Here is an 18,627-nt window from a genome sequence, read left to right on the forward strand (position 1 = left end):
TACAAAGTTTTTAAATACATGAATAACCGTAATAAAAAAAGTACAAATTGTATTAGATTGTTTATTCGTTTGTAGTTAAGCGCACAAACCTACGTAAAGAACCTCTGGTGCTCTGCCCACCAAAGGTATCGAAACCAGGTTTCTAGAGTTGTAAGTCCACAGATATACCTCTGTGCCACTGGGGGTTTAGATAATATTTTAGCAAGAAATTATGAAAAGTACCTAATTAAAATAATTAAAAAGTTATCGAAACCAGCTTTCTAGAGCTGTAAGTCCACAGATATACCTCTGTGCCACTGGGGGCTTACATAATAATACTTTTAACAAGAAATTATGAAAAGTACCTAATTAAAATAATTAAAGTACATTGTTGTTGTTTTTTTTAACGAAATCCGAATGTGTTATGTTTTGGAAACGTATTACCACTTGGTGTACCTTCAAGACTTCTTTTGCTAATCCCTAACAAAAGAAGCCACCCCACACACCATTGACATAAAGGTGGCCCATTGTGTGGCTTTCTGCTTAACAGAATACACGCAGAAAATCTCTACGTAGAATTGGTAAAACACGAATTGTTGATGTAGTTTCAGTAATGACATATTAAGACTTATCCCAGTGATTCTGAAGAATAAGGCCCGACATAGCCAGGTGACTAAGGCATTCGACTCGTAGTCCGAGAGACGCAGGTTCGATTCCTCGTCACACCAAACATGTTCGCCCTTTCAGCCTTGGAGGCGTTATAATATGACGTTCAATCACACTGTTCGTTGATAAAAGAGTAGCCCAACAGTTGGCGGTGGGTGGTGAGGACTAGCTGCCTTCCCTCTAGTCTTACACTGCAAAATTAGGGACGGCTAACGCACATAGCCCTCGTGTAGCTTTGCGCGAAATTAAAAACAAACCAAAGCCATATAATAATGATATAGGTAAACTCGGCCCTCTATAGAGTTTTTAAAACAACAAAAATCAAGTAAAGCAAACATTGTATCCTTATTTCATCGTTCAAACATTATATGATTGGTTTTCAGTAAATTCGTAACAATTATTTGTGTTTGTATCAAGTAACTCATAGTTTTAATTATCGATGCTCACTTCCGTATATCCTGTTGTGTAAGAATGTGTTAGTAGCTCTACACCAGAACATGTTTGTCTATATCTATTGTTATCGTATATTCTGTTGTATAAGAATGTGTTAGTAGTTCTACACCAGAACATGTTTGTCTGTATCTATTTTTATCGTATATTCTGTTGTATAAGAATGTGTTAGTAGTTCTACACCAGAACATGTTTGTCTGTATCTATTTTTATCGTATATTCTGTTGTATAAGAATGTGTTAGTAGTTCTACACCAGAACATGTTTGTCTGTATCTATTTTTATCGTATATTCTGTTGTATAAGAATGTGTTAGTAGTCCTACACCAGAACATGTTTGTCTGTATCTATTTTTATCGTATATTCTGTTGTATAAGAATGTGTTAGTAGTTCTACACCAGAACATGTTTGTCTGTATCTATTTTTATCGTATATTCTGTTGTGTAAGAATGTGTTAGTAGTTCTACACCAGAACATGTTTGTCTGTATCTATTTTTATCGTATATTCTGTTGTGTAAGAATGTGTTAGTAGTTCTACACCAGAACATGTTTGTCTGTATCTATTTTTATCGTATATTCTGTTGTGTAAGAATGTGTTAGTAGTTCTACACCAGAACATGTTTGTCTATATCTATTTTTATCGTATATTCTGTTGTGTAAGAATGTGTTAGTAGTTCTACACCAGAACATGTTTGTCTATATCTATTTTTATCGTATATTCTGTTGTGTAAGAATGTGTTAGTAGTTCTACACCAGAACATGTTTGTCTATATCTATTTTTATCGTATATTCTGTTGTGTAAGAATGTGTTAGTAGTTCTACACCAGAACATGTTTGTCTATATCTATTTTTATCGTATATTCTGTTGTGTAAGAATGTGTTAGTAGTTCTACACCAGAACATGTTTGTCTATATCTATTTTTATCGTATATTCTGTTGTGTAAGAATGTGTTAGTAGTTCTACACCAGAACATGTTTGTCTATATCTATTTTTATCGTATATTCTGTTGTGTAAGAATGTGTTAGTAGTTCTACACCAGAACATGTTTGTCTGTATCTATTTTTATCGTATATTCTGTTGTATAAGAATGTGTTAGTAGTTCTACACCAGAACATGTTTGTCTGTATCTATTTTTATCGTATATTCTGTTGTGTAAGAATGTGTTAGTAGTTCTACACCAGAACATGTTTGTCTGTATCTATTTTTATCGTATATTCTGTTGTGTAAGAATGTGTTAGTAGTTCTACACCAGAACATGTTTGTCTATATCTATTTTTATCGTATATTCTGTTGTGTAAGAATGTGTTAGTAGTTCTACACCAGAACATGTTTGTTTATAACTTTTTTTTTTCTTTTTTATATTCAAGTCTTTATTAGAGACATGTTTAGGAATAGGTCTCATTACAGGACCTACCCTTGGCGGCGCACTTTATCAGGTATGTACCATTTGGTTATAGCAGTCAAAACATTGTCCCACTGTTTATAAACCCACAGGAACAGTCTGTACCTCTACTAAGTTGTAGTTTCGTCACTGAGTATTGTTATGCACACACTAAGGTCACAGGTTTCCTAATTACAAATGTTCTTATCAGACATTATTACCATATCTGCCTCTCTCCAGACCGCTCTGCTATTTAAATCAAATATGAATAGAACTGTAATCTATTAGTTTACAACTGTGAAACAGTCTTTGTCCATGCAAGACTAGGACTAAAATATTACTTCATAACTATGAAATATTTTGCTATTTTCTCTCTATCACTATTCTCTCCCCAACTAACATGACCAGAACTACACTATTAGTTCACGACTGCATAATCTTATATGCTCGTGCTTTTAAAATAAAATACTTCAGTGACAAACTGAATTTTATTTTTAAGTATATTTAGAAGATATAAAGCAAGTCACCACACCCATTATATTTGTTTCTATTATTAGTTGAACTATAAACTTTGCAGAACTCGAACACAAGACCACGGGGAATGCCGTTAAATGACGCTTCACTCCTAGTAGGCCCTGTATGGCCAGGTGGATTAAGGAGTTCGACTCGTAATCTGAGGGTCGCGGGTTCGAATCCCCGTCGTACCTAACATGCACGCCTTTTCAGCCGTGGGGGCGATATAATGTGACGGTCAATCCCACTATTCGTTGGTAAAAAGAGTAGCCCAAGAGTTGGCGGTGGGTGGTGATGAATAGCTGCCTTCCCTCTAGTCTTACACTGCCAAATTAGGGACGGCTAGCGCAGATAGCCCTCGGGTAGCTTTGCGCGAATTTCAAAACAAACCAAACCAAATCGCTCCAAGTACTGACACAAGTATGATTTTGTTTCTTTAAAGGTCCCATAGATGTCACTTATCGTGTATTTTATCACCAGTTTTTTTTTTTTTTTTACTTTACCTCTGAATCTTTCAGGTAGGGGGCTATGAACTTCCTTTCATCACAGCAGGGATGGCTCTCCTTGTAGATAGCGTAGTAATATTTTTTGTCCTTCCTGAATTAGGTAATGAAACCTTTGTTTTATGTAAATTATGGAACTTAAGTCGCCACTGAGTTATAGTTAGAAATATTTGACTTGCTTTATCCGCACAACCCTCAACCCTCCCTGAATTTACTATTATCTAATACGTCACATTAAGTGTTTGTGAAACCTGTTAGTGGTGTCTTATACGTAACATTAAGTGTTTGTAACACCTGTTAGTGGTGTCTTATACGTAACATTAAGTGTTTGTAACACCTGTTAGTGGTGTCTTATACGTCACATTAAGTGTTTGTAACACCTGTTAGTGGTGTCTTATACGTAACATTAAGTGTTTGTGAAACCTGTTAGTGGTGTTTAATACGTAACATTAACTGTTTGTAAAACCTGTTAGTAGTGTTTAATACGTCACATTAACTGTTTGTAACACCTGTTAGCTGTGTCTGATACGTCACATTAAGTGTTTGTAACACCTGTTGGCGGTGTTTAATACGTCACATTAAGTGTTTGTAACACCTGTTGGCGGTGTCTGATACGTCACATTAAGTGTTTGTGAAACCTGTTAGCGGTAGGTCTGAGGAAGGTAAGGATAACTGGACGTTTCGTTAATGTTTCGCTAGTGAAGCCACCACCGCCATTACCATCTCCTTTACTGGCGATACCATGGCCGTAACAAACGAAACATTTGTGAAACGTACATTTATTTGTTGTTTACCTCAGTTCCTTAATAATAGAGTTTCAACAAGTGTTGACCATGTTTACTGTTTCGTATACGAAGAATAATGAAGTATGCTTTTATTTCCAGATAGTTCCAGAATGCCCAAGAAAACAGGGGAACTTTTCAAGTTTTACAAAAATATTGGAATCGGTCTTGACTGCCTTGTAGTATTCACGACGTTTAACTGTATTGGATTCAATCACGCAACTTTAGAACCACACCTTCGTCAGGTGGAAACACAAGTTGTTTGTTATATCGCTAGAGACTTTTCACAATTAGAAATCAGAATATGTATATGTATATGGTAGAAATGTTATAACAGTGACTGTGAAAATATAGGGAACTTTTTGTCGTTTTTATTCTTTGTATTCAGTTATAAGTTGAAGTTCTGTTTTGGAATACTGCATAACGTTGTTACGGTTGTTTGGTTTCATTTTTATGATGTAATATTAGACTGTAAAACTATTTAGTTTTTAAATTTTGCATTAGGCTGCGAAACTAGTAATTATTGCTTTTTAATCCGACATTTGGTTTTCAATTTGGTGGTTTATGTTTGGTTTAAAATATGGTTCAAAGCTTTTCGGTAAAGGCGTTAGAAACGTGACTTGCTGAAAATCAATATATTATAACCTAAGAAAACACCTAGTAATACATTAACGACTGAACCAAAATATCGTAGAAAGAATATTACTTTTCAGTTCAAAAATATTCATTTCGAAGCCTAGTAAGGCTACATAGTTATAATGTTCGGTTCTTAATCTGTGGGTCTCGGACATTATTATGTTACGGTCAACCCCAATATTCGTTGGCAAAAGAGTAGTCCAAGAGTTAGTGGTTGGTGGTATTGATTAGATTCTTTCCATATAGCACAGCCCGCCTTGGTCAGGTGGTTAAGGCGCTCGATTCGTTTATTTTCTGAAAACAAAAATGTTTTTTTATTTAAATCAAAGCCATATTGGACTATCTGATGTGTCTATCACGAGAATCAAACTTTGGACTTTCGCTTATTACTTATTCAAATACTTTATTTTATACATAAAGGAAGATTTAAACAAACTTTAACATTTTGTTAATGTTCTAATGAAACGGACAGTTTCTGCTGTTGTTTTATCACGAAACTACACGTTGGGCTACCTGCGCTCTGCCCACCACGGAGGTATGGATAGAACGTATAATTCTAGCAATATAAGATCGGGAATTTACCACTGAGCCACTGGAGAACTTTTTTAAAATATTTTTTAAATATTTTACAAATATATTTAATTTTATTTGTCTGTTTATTGTTAAAAACAAAGCTGTGCAACACTATATTTGCAGTGCCCCCTACCGTGGCACAGTGACATGTCTGCTCTTTATACTGCTATAAACTGGGTTTCGATACCCGTGGTGGGAAAGTATAATTAGCCCTTTTTAAAGCTTTGTGCTTAATAAAAAAAACAAAACTTTTCAATGACCACCACAGACATCGAAGTCTTGTTTTTAGCGTGATAACTCTTCAGGCGTGTCGTTGAAAACTTAAAAAAAAAAAAATGAAACCTTTAAATTTCTCAGTGAAAACGATTCGATACTCCTGAAGAGTTATTACAATAAAGAACATTTCAATGTCTGTGGTGGTCATACATTTATATATATATATATATATATATATATATATATACATGTATATGTATCGAGAATCTAATTTTGTTTTATTTCATTATTTTAGTTCAATCTTACGCCATTTCTCTTGGGCTCAACTTTTATGATCAGCGGATTCGTATATGGTGTATTTGCACCTTTTTGGGGTTGGTTGTGTGATCGGATGGTAAGTGATTTTAAACTGTAAGTTATCATTAAGAGTGAACAAAATGTTAAAATCGAGGTAGAACCCTGGAGGGATGATACAGGATGGCTGTATCTGATTATTATAAGATGTCTGGATTATTAAATTTTGATTTTTCTTCCTTTTTTCATTTATTAACGGAGTCTTAATAATTCTACATCTTACAATAGATGGAAACAAGATCAAATAAAATAACTGCATTGATTCTGAGCTGGTTAAGAAAAAATTTGGGAAGTTTAAATAATGCCCAACTGAGGCCTTGAACTTTCTACAAACTATGAGACACTATAATGTAACAATACTCACTTAAAGCAAACGACAAAAATTCAGAAGGTTTGAGTAACCTGACGTCATTTAACAATAATTGAACCACTTAACACATGATTCGTAACCAGTTACGTAAGTAAGCTTACAATATATTATTACTTATAAAAATATTCAACTTAACTGTTGGTATTTAGTCGATTAGTATATTTAATTTTATCAAAATAATCCAATATCTTAGGTCTTGGTTAACGTCTCTGGTAGTAGATTACTACAGCCTGATGTATACCCATAGACTTGAAGCTATACAATTATGATAAAGGTTATTAAAATCCCTGTGAAAAACATTTTAGGTATGTGTATAAACTTTTTTATTCCAATCTCTATTTTGTCACTCGAAGTAGGACATCGTCTTTTGTTAACTGTGGAAGGACATTAAGAGCTAGATGTTAATAGTGGGTAACACCCACAGCCACTACTTTGGACGCTATCTCTTCCTACAAAGTTATCTTGACAATCATATAACATATGTTATCTTAATGTACCGAAATGTTTCCTGTAATTAACAATATCCTAAATCGTGCATCCAACACCGTTATTTTGGGTACAGACAATTATTTTTTGCAGTGTCCCAAATCGTGCATCCAGCACCATTATTCTGGGTACAGTTTGTTTTGAATTTCGCACAAAGCTACTCGAGGCCTATCTGCGCTAGCCGTCCCTAATTTAGCAGTGTAAGACTAGAGAGAAGGCAGCTAGTCATCACCACCCACCGCCAACTCTTGGGCTACTCTTTTACCAACGAAAAGTGGGATTGACCGAACATTATAACGCCCCCACGGCTGGGAGGGCGAGCATGTTTTGCGCGATTCGGGCGCGAACCCGCAACCCTCAGATTACGAAGCGCTAGGCCATGCCAGGCCTATCTGGGTACAAACATTTATTTTTTTCAGTATCCCAAATCGTGCATCCAACACCGTTATTCTGGGTACAGATATTTATTTTTTGCAGTATCCCAAATCGTGCATCCAACACCGTTATTCTGGGTACTGATTATTTACTAAACTGCGTCGAAATATTTCCAGACTATTGTAACGACGTCAACAAGACTTCATTCATAATTTCGGGTTGTCTTTGATATAAAATCATTTTCTTACCAAGTTTAAACTCGCCTCAGATTTGAAAACTGTAAATTATGTCCCGTAAGAAATTTTATATTTGATTTACTTTGCATTCATTCGAAATTCCTACATTGGAGTAGTTTTGTTGCGAACCAAATAGTAAGTTTCGTTATTTTGATATTTTAATCGTGAATAGAACCAAATAACAAGCTCAGTGACCCGAAATTTCGAGAATAGCCATCTATCCCCGTCGCACCAAACATGCTCGCCCTTTCAGCCGTGGGGGGCGTTATAATGCGACGGTCAATCCCACTATTCGTTGGTAAAAGAGTAGCCTAAGAGTTGGCGGTGGGTGGTTATGACTAGCTCCTTTCCTCTAGTCTCACACTGCTAAATTAGGGACGGCTAGCGCAGATAGCCCTCGAGTAGCTTTGCGCTAAATTCAAAACAAACAAACAATAGCCATCTATAGTTTACAGGAGGAAGAGGTCGAGTGTACCTGACCCTCCTGGGTATACACATAAATATACCCAAATACCAGAGTGAGTGAGTATAGTTTACAACTACTGACTAGACGAGGGAAGGAAACAACTCATCTTTACCACCGACTATGTACCCGCCCATAATCAAATATCAGTATTGGTTCTCACACTTACACCCACACTCAGCTGAATATTCAAAGGGTGTTCAGGAACAAATCGTGGCTCGCAAGCCCCTGTGTCACAACAATCCTGCAGTCAGACAAAAATATTAAGGCTTTGTCTGGTAACAGTAATTTAAAACAAAATAAATTGTTTGTCTATATTGAAGGGATTTAGACAACTTGCCAATAAAGCTAAAGAAAAACAAAACGTCTTTCACGCACGAGTAGAAACTGTAAGAGCGAAACGTTGACTGATGTTACAAAGTTTTTATTACTATTATTTGAAAAGTGAAAATCTTTGTTTCTTTCTCTCTTATTTTACTGCCATAAAAAATTATAAATTCATATTATTTCTGTTACTAAATAAATACTATTGTTAAATATGTTATTGGAAATATTGTAATATTTTACATCCCAAAATAATTGATAAAATCACAGTTTAAAAAAAAATTATATCCATACTGTTTTCCTATACCACGTCTTATTGGAAGAAGTATGAACGTTTTCATTATTATAAGAGGCTTTTCACTTACAAATAGGCCTAAAAAGTATTTTAATAATGTATATCAACAAATTAGGCAAAAAAATTAATTTTTTTAATACTTTGCCAAAAGTAGGTCAAAAACGTTTAATTGAAAATTATTATTTCTAGATAATTAATCAGTCTAATAAACAAATGGAGCAGTAACTACTATTTTAAATTTAAGGCTATGCTTATCAAACATTTAGTGTCACTTGAGGTTCCAACTCTTGTTACGACAGAGCGATGATAAACCAATTTAGTATTTATAAAATTGTCATGTTCTAGGCCTAACTGTAAATCAGCCGCCAAACAGTGTGTGGATCTATAGTTGTCAAACCTGCAGATGACCTTAATATAAGAATATCTGTGAGTGTACTTCGAGGCCTTTCAATTTCTAAATATTCATGAATGTTGTTGCATTTTTATAGAACTTTAATTAATAATACTTGTCATAAAACATTACTATTAGGCCTGATACTGTTGTCGTGTAGTAACTATGATATGTTCCGCCATCTAGGATTAGGTGATCACACCATAAAAATGTTTCGAATTTTATTCATCTTTACGACAATGAATTCATTCTTTCAGTTTAAACACAAATGTAAGAAAATAAAATATTATTTTCTCTAATTTTGATAGACATCAACAAGAATTCTGACAATAATTGGATGCACCTTTATGTGTATTGTTGAGCTGTTCATTGGACCAGCTATGTTCATACCAATAGATACGTAAGTAGGTGATTACCTCAATGCAACTGTAATAATAGTTCCCAGTTTTACTGTTCTTTTAACGATAATTGTCTTACAAGTTTAATTAACTGATTTTTAACAGTTCTATAAACCAAAACATCGCTCACTTTCTCTCTATGTATGAATCCTAGACTCTTTAACAGAATTTCACCTATTAGCTAGTCGAATTATTCATAGCTAAGTGGAGTTGTTTCTGTGTTGTTCCTTCACTACTTCAATATCAAAAATGTAATACAAAGCCGTTTGAGCTTAAGGTATTGTAATTATTTCTACCTATATAATTTATATATATATATATGATTTTGGACCACATATATTAAGCTAAATGAAATGGGTTAGGATAAAATATCAGAGCAGAAAGACATTATTTTGTTTATTCTCTTGACCTTTGTTGGATGAGGCCCGGCATGGCCAAGCGTGTTAAGGCGTTCGACTCGTAATCCGAGGGTTGCGGGTTCGAATCCCCGTCGCACCATACATGCTCGCCCTTTCAGCCGTGGGAGCGTTATAATGTTACGGTCAATTTCACTATTCGTTGGTAAAAGAGCAGCCCAAGAGTTGGCGGTGGGTAGTGATGACTAGCTGCTTTCCCTCTAGTCTTACACTGCTAAATTAGGGACGGCTAGCGCAGATAGCCCTCAAGTAGCTTTGCGCGAAATTAAAAAAAAACAAAAAAAAACAATTTATTTGATGGAACACGTACATTTCCAACCTGAACAAATAAACTTAAGTTTTTTGTGTTTTTTTGTAGTATTAAAGAAAAAAACATCAAATTTCTGTAGTACTCACACAAAGAACTGTTTGCACGAGAAAAAATTAAATCTTTTATTCACGTGGTATACTTACTATCAGTGTATTGTACATATTATCTAAACTAGATTAATAAACCACTTTTAAGTATTTATATAATATTCTACTCTAGGCAGCTTTGGCTTGTCTTGGTCTCTCTTTCTATCTTTGGACTGGCATGTGGCAGTAAACTGGTACCTACGTTCATTGGTGCTTTACGAAACACAGTGTAAGAATTATCAACTTGATTCTAAATTTGAAAGACAGAATATACCATTAAGCGCGAAGAATTAGAAACAAAATAAGTTGCCTAGCTTGCGTTGATGTAATTATAAAAACATGGATTAGTGAAAGCTGTAATTACTTATTAAAATATTATTTTAAAAAGTTTTCTGGATAAAATATGTACACAGCTTAATTTGGAAAATATTTTTCTCTCCAAAAAATCTCCAGGAATTTCTAAAACACCTAATAAGCGTATTTATTTTTCTATGAGATAAATTTATCAACATAAGTTTGTTTGTTTTAATTTTTACATTATTAGAGACCGAGGGTTTCCAAATGATTTGACAACGTATGGTTTGGTATCGTCAATGTTTACTTCTACCATGGCGTTAGGGTAAGTATTGTTTCGTTAAGCCTTTCAATTTCAAGGATTAAGTTTTCTTTCTTTTGGATTTATTACCCCCAACATCCCCATCAACATACACAGTTAACGAAATTTAAGGTATAGAACTACTGGTAGATAAAACCATATAATGTGAGACTATTACATTGAAACGTGTTATGATATAGATAACACTCAAGGTGACAAACGCAGATCGCAAAGAAAAGCATTCTGGGAGACTGCGTGTGCGCCGAATGTTTTCGCAACTAAATTTGTTTTTACAATTTTAATATTCAAGAATCAACTAATGTCTGAGCAGCAATCAAGATGGCGTCATCCGGTGAAAGTTCTCTTTAAAATATATTTCATCGATACTGAAGTCTTTTTATTTTCTGTTATTGTTTTTTCAGTCTTGCTGTCGAAGCTAATCTATCATACGACAATAAAAGGCCTATCTTAAATATTATTCATTTGAAATACCAAAACTGAATGCTTTAATAACTAAGCTGGAATAACAAAAAATATGTTAAAATAAAACAATATATAAGCAAAACCATGTGCTTTTTTTTGATTACGGTTTGATATTTTAAAATAAATAATTACAATATTCCATCGAAAGTTTTTCTTCCCTGTGAATAAAAAACAAGAAAAATATTGTTACTATATGATTCTGTTGCAAAAATAATAATTAATTAATTCCGTGCATTGTTGATAATGCATTAACAATGTGTATATTTACAATACTTTATATTGTTTTACGCAACAACAATAGTGATATTAACACTTATCTTCTTAGTGCGTTTGTTGGACCGACGGTTGGTGGCTACCTGTTAGATGTAATTGGTTTCCGGAAAGGGACAACTCTATTGTTTGGAATCGAGCTGGGCGTGGTAATATGCTTTATTATTATTGTTGTTCCTTTTACATCTTAAAATCGATTGAAAGTGATGTCACAGAAAAGGAATTTGTGGTAATAGGTGTTATTAAAAATTAGTTTATCTAAATTTTTTATGAGTTAAATTAACTCAGTACTGAAGTTTCGCATATTTTAGGATCAACCATATGATATCGTGTGTGTCATTATATTTGTCTTTAAGAAAGTAGAATTTTTGTGTTCGAGTTTTTTTATTTCTCACAAACGTGATTTATTAATGAAACAATCGACTGAAATTTTGAATTTGATATATATTAAAATATCGGTGATATGAAGTTTATGATAAAATGTTTGTTGTTAAACGCAAAGCTACAGAATGGTTATCTGTCTTATCCTACCACGGGTGTCGAAAACCGATTTCAGCGTTATAGACCCACCAAGTTACCTTTAAGTCACTGAGAGGTTGGTAACAACTTCTATATTAAATATATAAAACCCAAAGTTTCCCTAGGACGGATATCGTGTAAAGCTTTAATAACCTGCATGTTGTATTTCAACTAATGAAAATAAATTACATTTTAATGTAATCTTATATTTCTATTTTTATTGTCACTGGTCCTATTTAAAATCTCGGATCGATCTTCCTTCAATGAAATTAGTGGAGAGTTATTGTTCACCATGGCCACAGAGTAGAAACTGAACTTTTTTCGCCTCATAGTAGTTTCTAGATTACAAATGTACAGCCAATGGTTGGCGGCGATTCATTCTTAGGGCGCCCCCTATTGGTCAAGAACCCAAACACTTCAAATATATAAATTTCGTAAAATTTTGGGAAGTGATGCAATCCATTTAATTTATACACAAAGTTAATTTTTCTTTTTCGGCAAATTCTGACTTTAAAAGTACGACCGAAGGGGACGTCCCCCCAGTTGTATGTTTTCGTTTGTTTGTTTTGTTTTTTTGAATTTCGCACAAAGCTACTCGAGGGCTATTTGTGCTAGCCGTCCCCAATTTAGTAGTGTAAGACTAGAGGAAAGGCAGCTAGTCATCACCACCCACCGCCAACTCTTGGGCTACTCCTTTACCAACGAATAGTGGGATTGACCGTCACATCATAACGCCTTCACGGCTGAAAGGGCGAGCATGTTTGGTGCGACGGGGTATGTCTTCGTACTTACAACATTAGAAACTGGGTTTCGATACACGTGGTGAGCAGAGCACAGACAACCCATTGTGTAACTTTGCGCTTAATTACAAACAAACAAACAAACAAAACGTGATTTCAGAAACATATTTCTACTAACTAAACCAACAAAACTTTTAACAGATAATAGATTATGCGAAAGTTTAATTTTCAACTGTAGTTACCATTTTTTGAGTAAAAGTAGTAATATATTTGTTTGACAGATGGCCATTGTGTGCATCTACTATACATCGACCAGGATTAAGCGTGCCGAAACTAAGCCTAAAACAGACAACAGAGAACCTCTTTGGGACTCGCTTAGCACAGCAATAATCGCAGAAGGAGTTCGAACGAAATCCTTTTCTATGTAACCCAGTAGTAACCTGGGTTTCGTGTAAAATTTTAATTATGCTGAAATGAGAAGTTTTGTTTCTTTGTACTAAATTATGAACTGTGTATATACGTATATATTCCTTGGATGTGCTGTTTCAAACCACATTTGTATATAATTAAGTACTGTTACCACTAGAAGTACTTCATATATTACAAGATGATATTCTATAATAATCGGAAATGATTTGTGATCCCACTAACTAATTCTTTACTGGAGTTAGTGAAGGTATTAGTTTCATATTAATAATTTATCCCAAACAAATAAACAATGAATTTCACTAAGCTAATTATCATTTATTTATAAACTGTACGGAAAAGCCAACAAGCATCCCTGACAAAGAGAACGTTATGTAATCCTAAATTACCGAAAATCAATTATGGATATTTTTTGGATCCATCCTGACCTGAGATTCAGAACCAGTTTTCGATTATTTTTTTTTATATCGCGAATAAGCTATAGTTTCAGTACCGTTTCGGTCAACTATTTTACACTTCGCTACCCATGTAACGCTTCAATAGTCTTTACACAACTCACTATTTTCGCCTTTTCCCATCCGTCAAAACTACCTTGCTTTCAGCTAAACACAGATTTTCGCTGTAAATAATTGGTTTGTAAAATCTATTCCCAACTACTGTGTTAAAGTATCTCGTTATGTGAGAGACTGAAATAAAACCGACGAACATTTGAATTTATATAAAATATATGAAAGACACAGCTAATCGGTTTTCACCTATTATCTTTTTTGGTAAACTACAAACTTAGATCTATTAGCATTATCTACAGTCTATATTTAATTCTAAGCGTGTTGTTTTCGTGCTCGGACATCCTCTGCTGATTAAGTAATAATTCTACACTTTAACTACTTAATACTGTTTTGTGTCTTCTTAAGTTACTTTAAAAGCGAGTTATATTTACTTGAGAAAACTTTTCATCGAGTGTTCTAAATGTAAAACATTTTCCTATTTCATTCTTTCGACAATAAGTCATTTAATATGTAACTTTTCTGTGATGAATAAGTGACTAAAATCATATATACCAATTGAAACAGAAAAGTAAAACTCGAGAAAATCCATATAACCTGTTATTTTGTTACCTATAACATTGAGGTATATTTAATATTGGTTATATTTGCTTTTATCTGAAAAATAAACTATTTTTTAACAGAATGCGATGCGTGGTGCATGATGGTTATTTGGAATAACGATACGACGATCGACATTGTAATTACACAAGTGTCACAACTAATATAGTTTGTTTGTTTGTTTGTTAAACACAAAGTACGAGACCCGGCATGGCCAGGTGGTTAAGGCACTCGACTCGTAATCCGAAGGTCACGGATTCGAATCTACGTCACACCAAACATGCTCGCCCGTTTCAGCGGTGGGGGCGTTACAATGTAACGGTCAATCCCACTACTCGTTGGTAAAAGAGTTGACGGTGGGTGGTGATGACTAGTTGCCTTGCCTCTAGTCTTACACTGCCAAGTTAGAGACGGCTAGCGGAGGTAGCCCTCGTGTAGCTTTGCGCGAAATTCAAAACTCACAAAGCCAAACAACAAACTACGCGATAGGTAGTTTGTGTTGTGCCCACTACGGCTATCAAATCATTTTAAGTACGAAGACTTACCGCCGTACTCATAATATAGACAAACTAAATTTAGCCCATACAGCAAAAGAATACATTTTGTGAATAAATATATCAAACGGCACTTGTACACACATTTCATATAAAATATTTAAAAAATAACGGAACTATAAATACAGCCATAAGAAGAAAGACTGTGAATAATCATAAGAAAAATTTAGTTTCTCTCTTTTAGGGCTGTGCCCTGTTTCTAATACATCTTATTTATTATGCAAATATTTGATATTGTGTTATTTTTCATTTTTACTGTATACAATAAGTCTTGAAGTATTTTTCTCATTAGATTTACCAAAATCTGAATGCTTTCAACAGACAGAAGCTCAAATTAGAACATAATTTATGCATCAATTGTTGATCACGCTACATAGATTTAAGCGAGTTTTTATTAAGCCTATTTTTTTAACAGTAGCAAAAATTAACTGTTTTTGGTCATCATTTCTAAGTTGGTTTTTATAATTCGATTTACTTCAGTGTATCTATTTTAATTTTGCTGTTTAATTTACTGTCTCTCACTATTTACCGCCATCTATCGACAAGTATTAAACTTTTGAACTTTATGTGTAAATTGTAAGAACATTTTATCAATCATTTCACCTTTTACATTTATTTTCCACTTCTAGCCTTGTTATTGACGTTTGACTTTATAAACTCTTAATTAAATATAGATTTAAGTGATTTATAACTGAATTGATGTTAAATATCATTGAAAGTTTGTAGTTGAAAAAAAAAAACATTTTAGAGCCGTTATGCAGCGGCTAAAAGGAAAAGCACCTCAAAAAGATCGAGCAGTGATTCGTCTATTTATTGAACTCAAGTAAAATAAAACTGTTTCCGTGACACACTGCGACACAACTGTTTGATACCTATATCTAACAGTCTACTGCTGAATGTTTATGGGTGATATACAAAGATGGTAATGGTCCATTTTTGTTAATTTCTTAAAAATTGAAGTTGTATTTCAGAATAGATTATACTAGCATCAGTTTTAACTAAAGCAACGGTTATGTTTCCTTCTTACGGTTTCTCGGAAAATGTTACATAATACACTGGGGATGTCAATGTAATTATGAAATGGGGGGTTTAATGTGTTACAGAATAATGAAGTAAATCATTTACTGATGAAACTTTAAGTGACAGAAACTTTTATCTGAAACACGCATGAAGAATGTTCCCTGGATAAAGAAAATTTGTTTACATTTCGCGCGAAGCTACACGAGGGCTATCTGTGCTAGCCGTCCCTAATTTAGTAGTGTAAGACTAGAGGGAAGGCAGCTAGCCATCACCGCCCACCGCCAACTCTTGGGCTACTCTTTTACCAACGAATATTGGAATTGGCCGAACATTATAACGCCCCCACGGCTGAAAGGGCGAGCATGTTTGGCGCGACGAGGATTCGAACCCGCGACCCTCAGATTAGTCGAGCGCCCTAACCACTGGCCTTCGGAAATAATCTTTGTTAACAGTAAAATGCAATGCTGGGTTTCGCCAATATTGCATCATTCACATATACTAGAGTACGCTACTCTAAATCAATAAATAGATATTTTTAGAGGATATATCCAAATCACTTTTTCAAATAGTTTTGGCTCAACATCATTTTTAACCATTGTCTTAAAAAAAAAGTCAGCTTTCAGAAATTATACTTTTCCTGAAACAAAGAGATATATACGTGGTAAATACATGGCCAAGCGTGTTAAGGCGTTCGACTCGTAATCCGAGGGTCGCGGATAACCCTCGTGTGACGTTGCGCGAAATTCAAAACAAACCAAACCAGACTGACCAGTGCTGACGCCATTGGGTTTGGTTTGGTTTTTTGGAATTTCGCACAAAGCTACTCGAGGGCTATCTGTGCTAGCCTTCCCTAATTTAGCAGTGTAAAACCAGAGGGAAGGCAGCTAGTCATCACCACCCACCGCCAACTCTTGGGCTACTCTTTTACCAACGAATAGTGGGATTGACCGTCACATTATAACGCCCCCACGGCTGAAAGGGCAAGCATGTTTGGTGCGACGGTGATTCGAATCCGCGACCCTCAGATTACGTGTCGAACGCCTTAACACGCTAGGCCGTGCTGGGCCTTATTATCTCCAAAACCTATCTTCATATTCGGTATAAAAGACCAAAGTACAATTAGTTAGAAAGGTATGTCAGTTGGAATAACGTCCGCTATTCTGAGTGATTTCTCCTATAATTTCCTCAGGCTGTTGAGTGACGTTAACTCTACCTTCCTTACAATTTTATCATCCTTGTTTATGATCATTTTGTGGTGTTCCTATCTGGTACGCAGCTAACACATACCTACACTAGGCTTTGGACTTTGTTCATAGACCAATATTTACATTGTTGGTGTAGGGATAAATAGTGTGTTGATTGTTCTCACCACAAACACATCAAATATCTGATGTCGGCTGAAGTGTTATTGTTACATTACGCTATGTAACATAAATTTTGTTCCTGAATAGTATGTGTTATTTCTTAATTGCTTATGTTGTATATATATACAGAAAATGGCCATTATTCCCTTCAAACTTTGCTTTAGTGACCTGGATAATGAAATTTGGAAATTAACCTATTTTCTATGTAAAAACAGGCAAATTTTCACATTTTAATTTACATAAGCTCTGAATAAAACAACATATGAATCAAGATTTACATGTATTTATGCTAAAGTTATACAAAAATTTGTAGGGATTTGCAACTGTAATGTAAATCACTTACACGTATCAGCCCCCAGATATAGTCTTCCATCATGTTTTCATTATACTCTCCCAGGTCACAAAAGCAAAGTTTGAAGAGAAAAAATAGATCTTTTCCATTTACTTTAGGCATAAACAATTGGGGAATAACACTTTCTGACCAGGAACAAGAAAAAGTAAAAATTTTGTTACAAAGTGTTTTGTGATCTAGACTCGCGGCTTTCGCTTCACAGTTGAAAGCGCAGTTCGAGCTTCCCTAATTGTATCAGCTGTTGTTATGTCTTCTTGTGCAACAAGTAGAAAGTTGCCGAGCACCACAATGAAGATTGTGTCCTTTTAACAAACAATCAGTGAAGCAGGAACATCTGATCTCAAGAAATGATCGATATTTATGAAATGTTTTGATAAAATGATTTGACACCAGGAAAAAGAGCACTCGTGAATTTATTAATTAAAGTAGGCACTAGAAATGTGAAATTTTTAAGACGGCTGGTATTGCTGTTAAAACTTTAATTAAAGTACAAAACAACGTTCCGAACTTCTCAGGTCATCTTCTGGTTAATAAAGAGAGTTTGCAACTGACTCTTTCTGGGCACATGTCTTAGGGACGTGAGCGTAAATTGGTGCGAGACTCTAGGGGGCGTTGTAGTTGGATGTTAGGTTATTAATTAATGCAGGTATAAAGGTATTCCTTTATAGTTGTTTAATTTTGATATGACCTATACCAACCGTCTTTAGAATACATTTTTACTTCAAATGGGTTTTTCGTCATCATGAAAAAACTAAAAATTTGTTTAAACAAATATGAAGATTACAAGTATTATCATGGATTATGGTTGTTTCTTATGAAAAATCAAAACAAAATGTTTTCTATAGAAATACACCTAGAACAATCTCTGCTTCATATGAAAGTTTTAGAGTAGTCCTTATTCGCACAGAAAAGTAGGATATAATACCATTAAACCACGAAACACTAATTATTTTTCCATATTTAAAAACTGCACTATGACCTCAATTCGAAATACTT

The 18,627-nt window shown here is 34.5% G+C and overlaps 1 protein-coding gene across 5 annotated transcripts in view; it reads left to right on the forward strand.

Moving 5' to 3' along the window:
* LOC143246631 (MFS-type transporter SLC18B1-like) overlaps positions 1–14,426 on the forward strand; it is a 40,683-nt gene extending 26,257 nt beyond the window's left edge. For all 5 annotated transcript variants that reach the window (XM_076493678.1, XM_076493679.1, XM_076493680.1 and 2 more), the window contains 9 exons: positions 2,462–2,530; positions 3,507–3,594; positions 4,376–4,518; positions 5,994–6,092; positions 9,301–9,392; positions 10,336–10,431; positions 10,747–10,821; positions 11,606–11,699; positions 13,091–14,426. In XM_076493678.1, coding sequence (XP_076349793.1) covers positions 2,462–2,530; positions 3,507–3,594; positions 4,376–4,518; positions 5,994–6,092; positions 9,301–9,392; positions 10,336–10,431; positions 10,747–10,821; positions 11,606–11,699; positions 13,091–13,237 — 903 coding nt within the window. In that variant the 3' untranslated portion in view covers positions 13,238–14,426. The remainder of the gene's footprint in view (positions 1–2,461; positions 2,531–3,506; positions 3,595–4,375; positions 4,519–5,993; positions 6,093–9,300; positions 9,393–10,335; positions 10,432–10,746; positions 10,822–11,605; positions 11,700–13,090) is intronic.
* Positions 14,427–18,627: the final 4,201 nt, after the last annotated feature.

The sequence above is a fragment of the Tachypleus tridentatus genome, chromosome 3 (assembly GCF_004210375.1).
Source record: "Tachypleus tridentatus isolate NWPU-2018 chromosome 3, ASM421037v1, whole genome shotgun sequence".
Taxonomy (NCBI): Eukaryota; Metazoa; Arthropoda; class Merostomata; order Xiphosura; family Limulidae; genus Tachypleus; species Tachypleus tridentatus.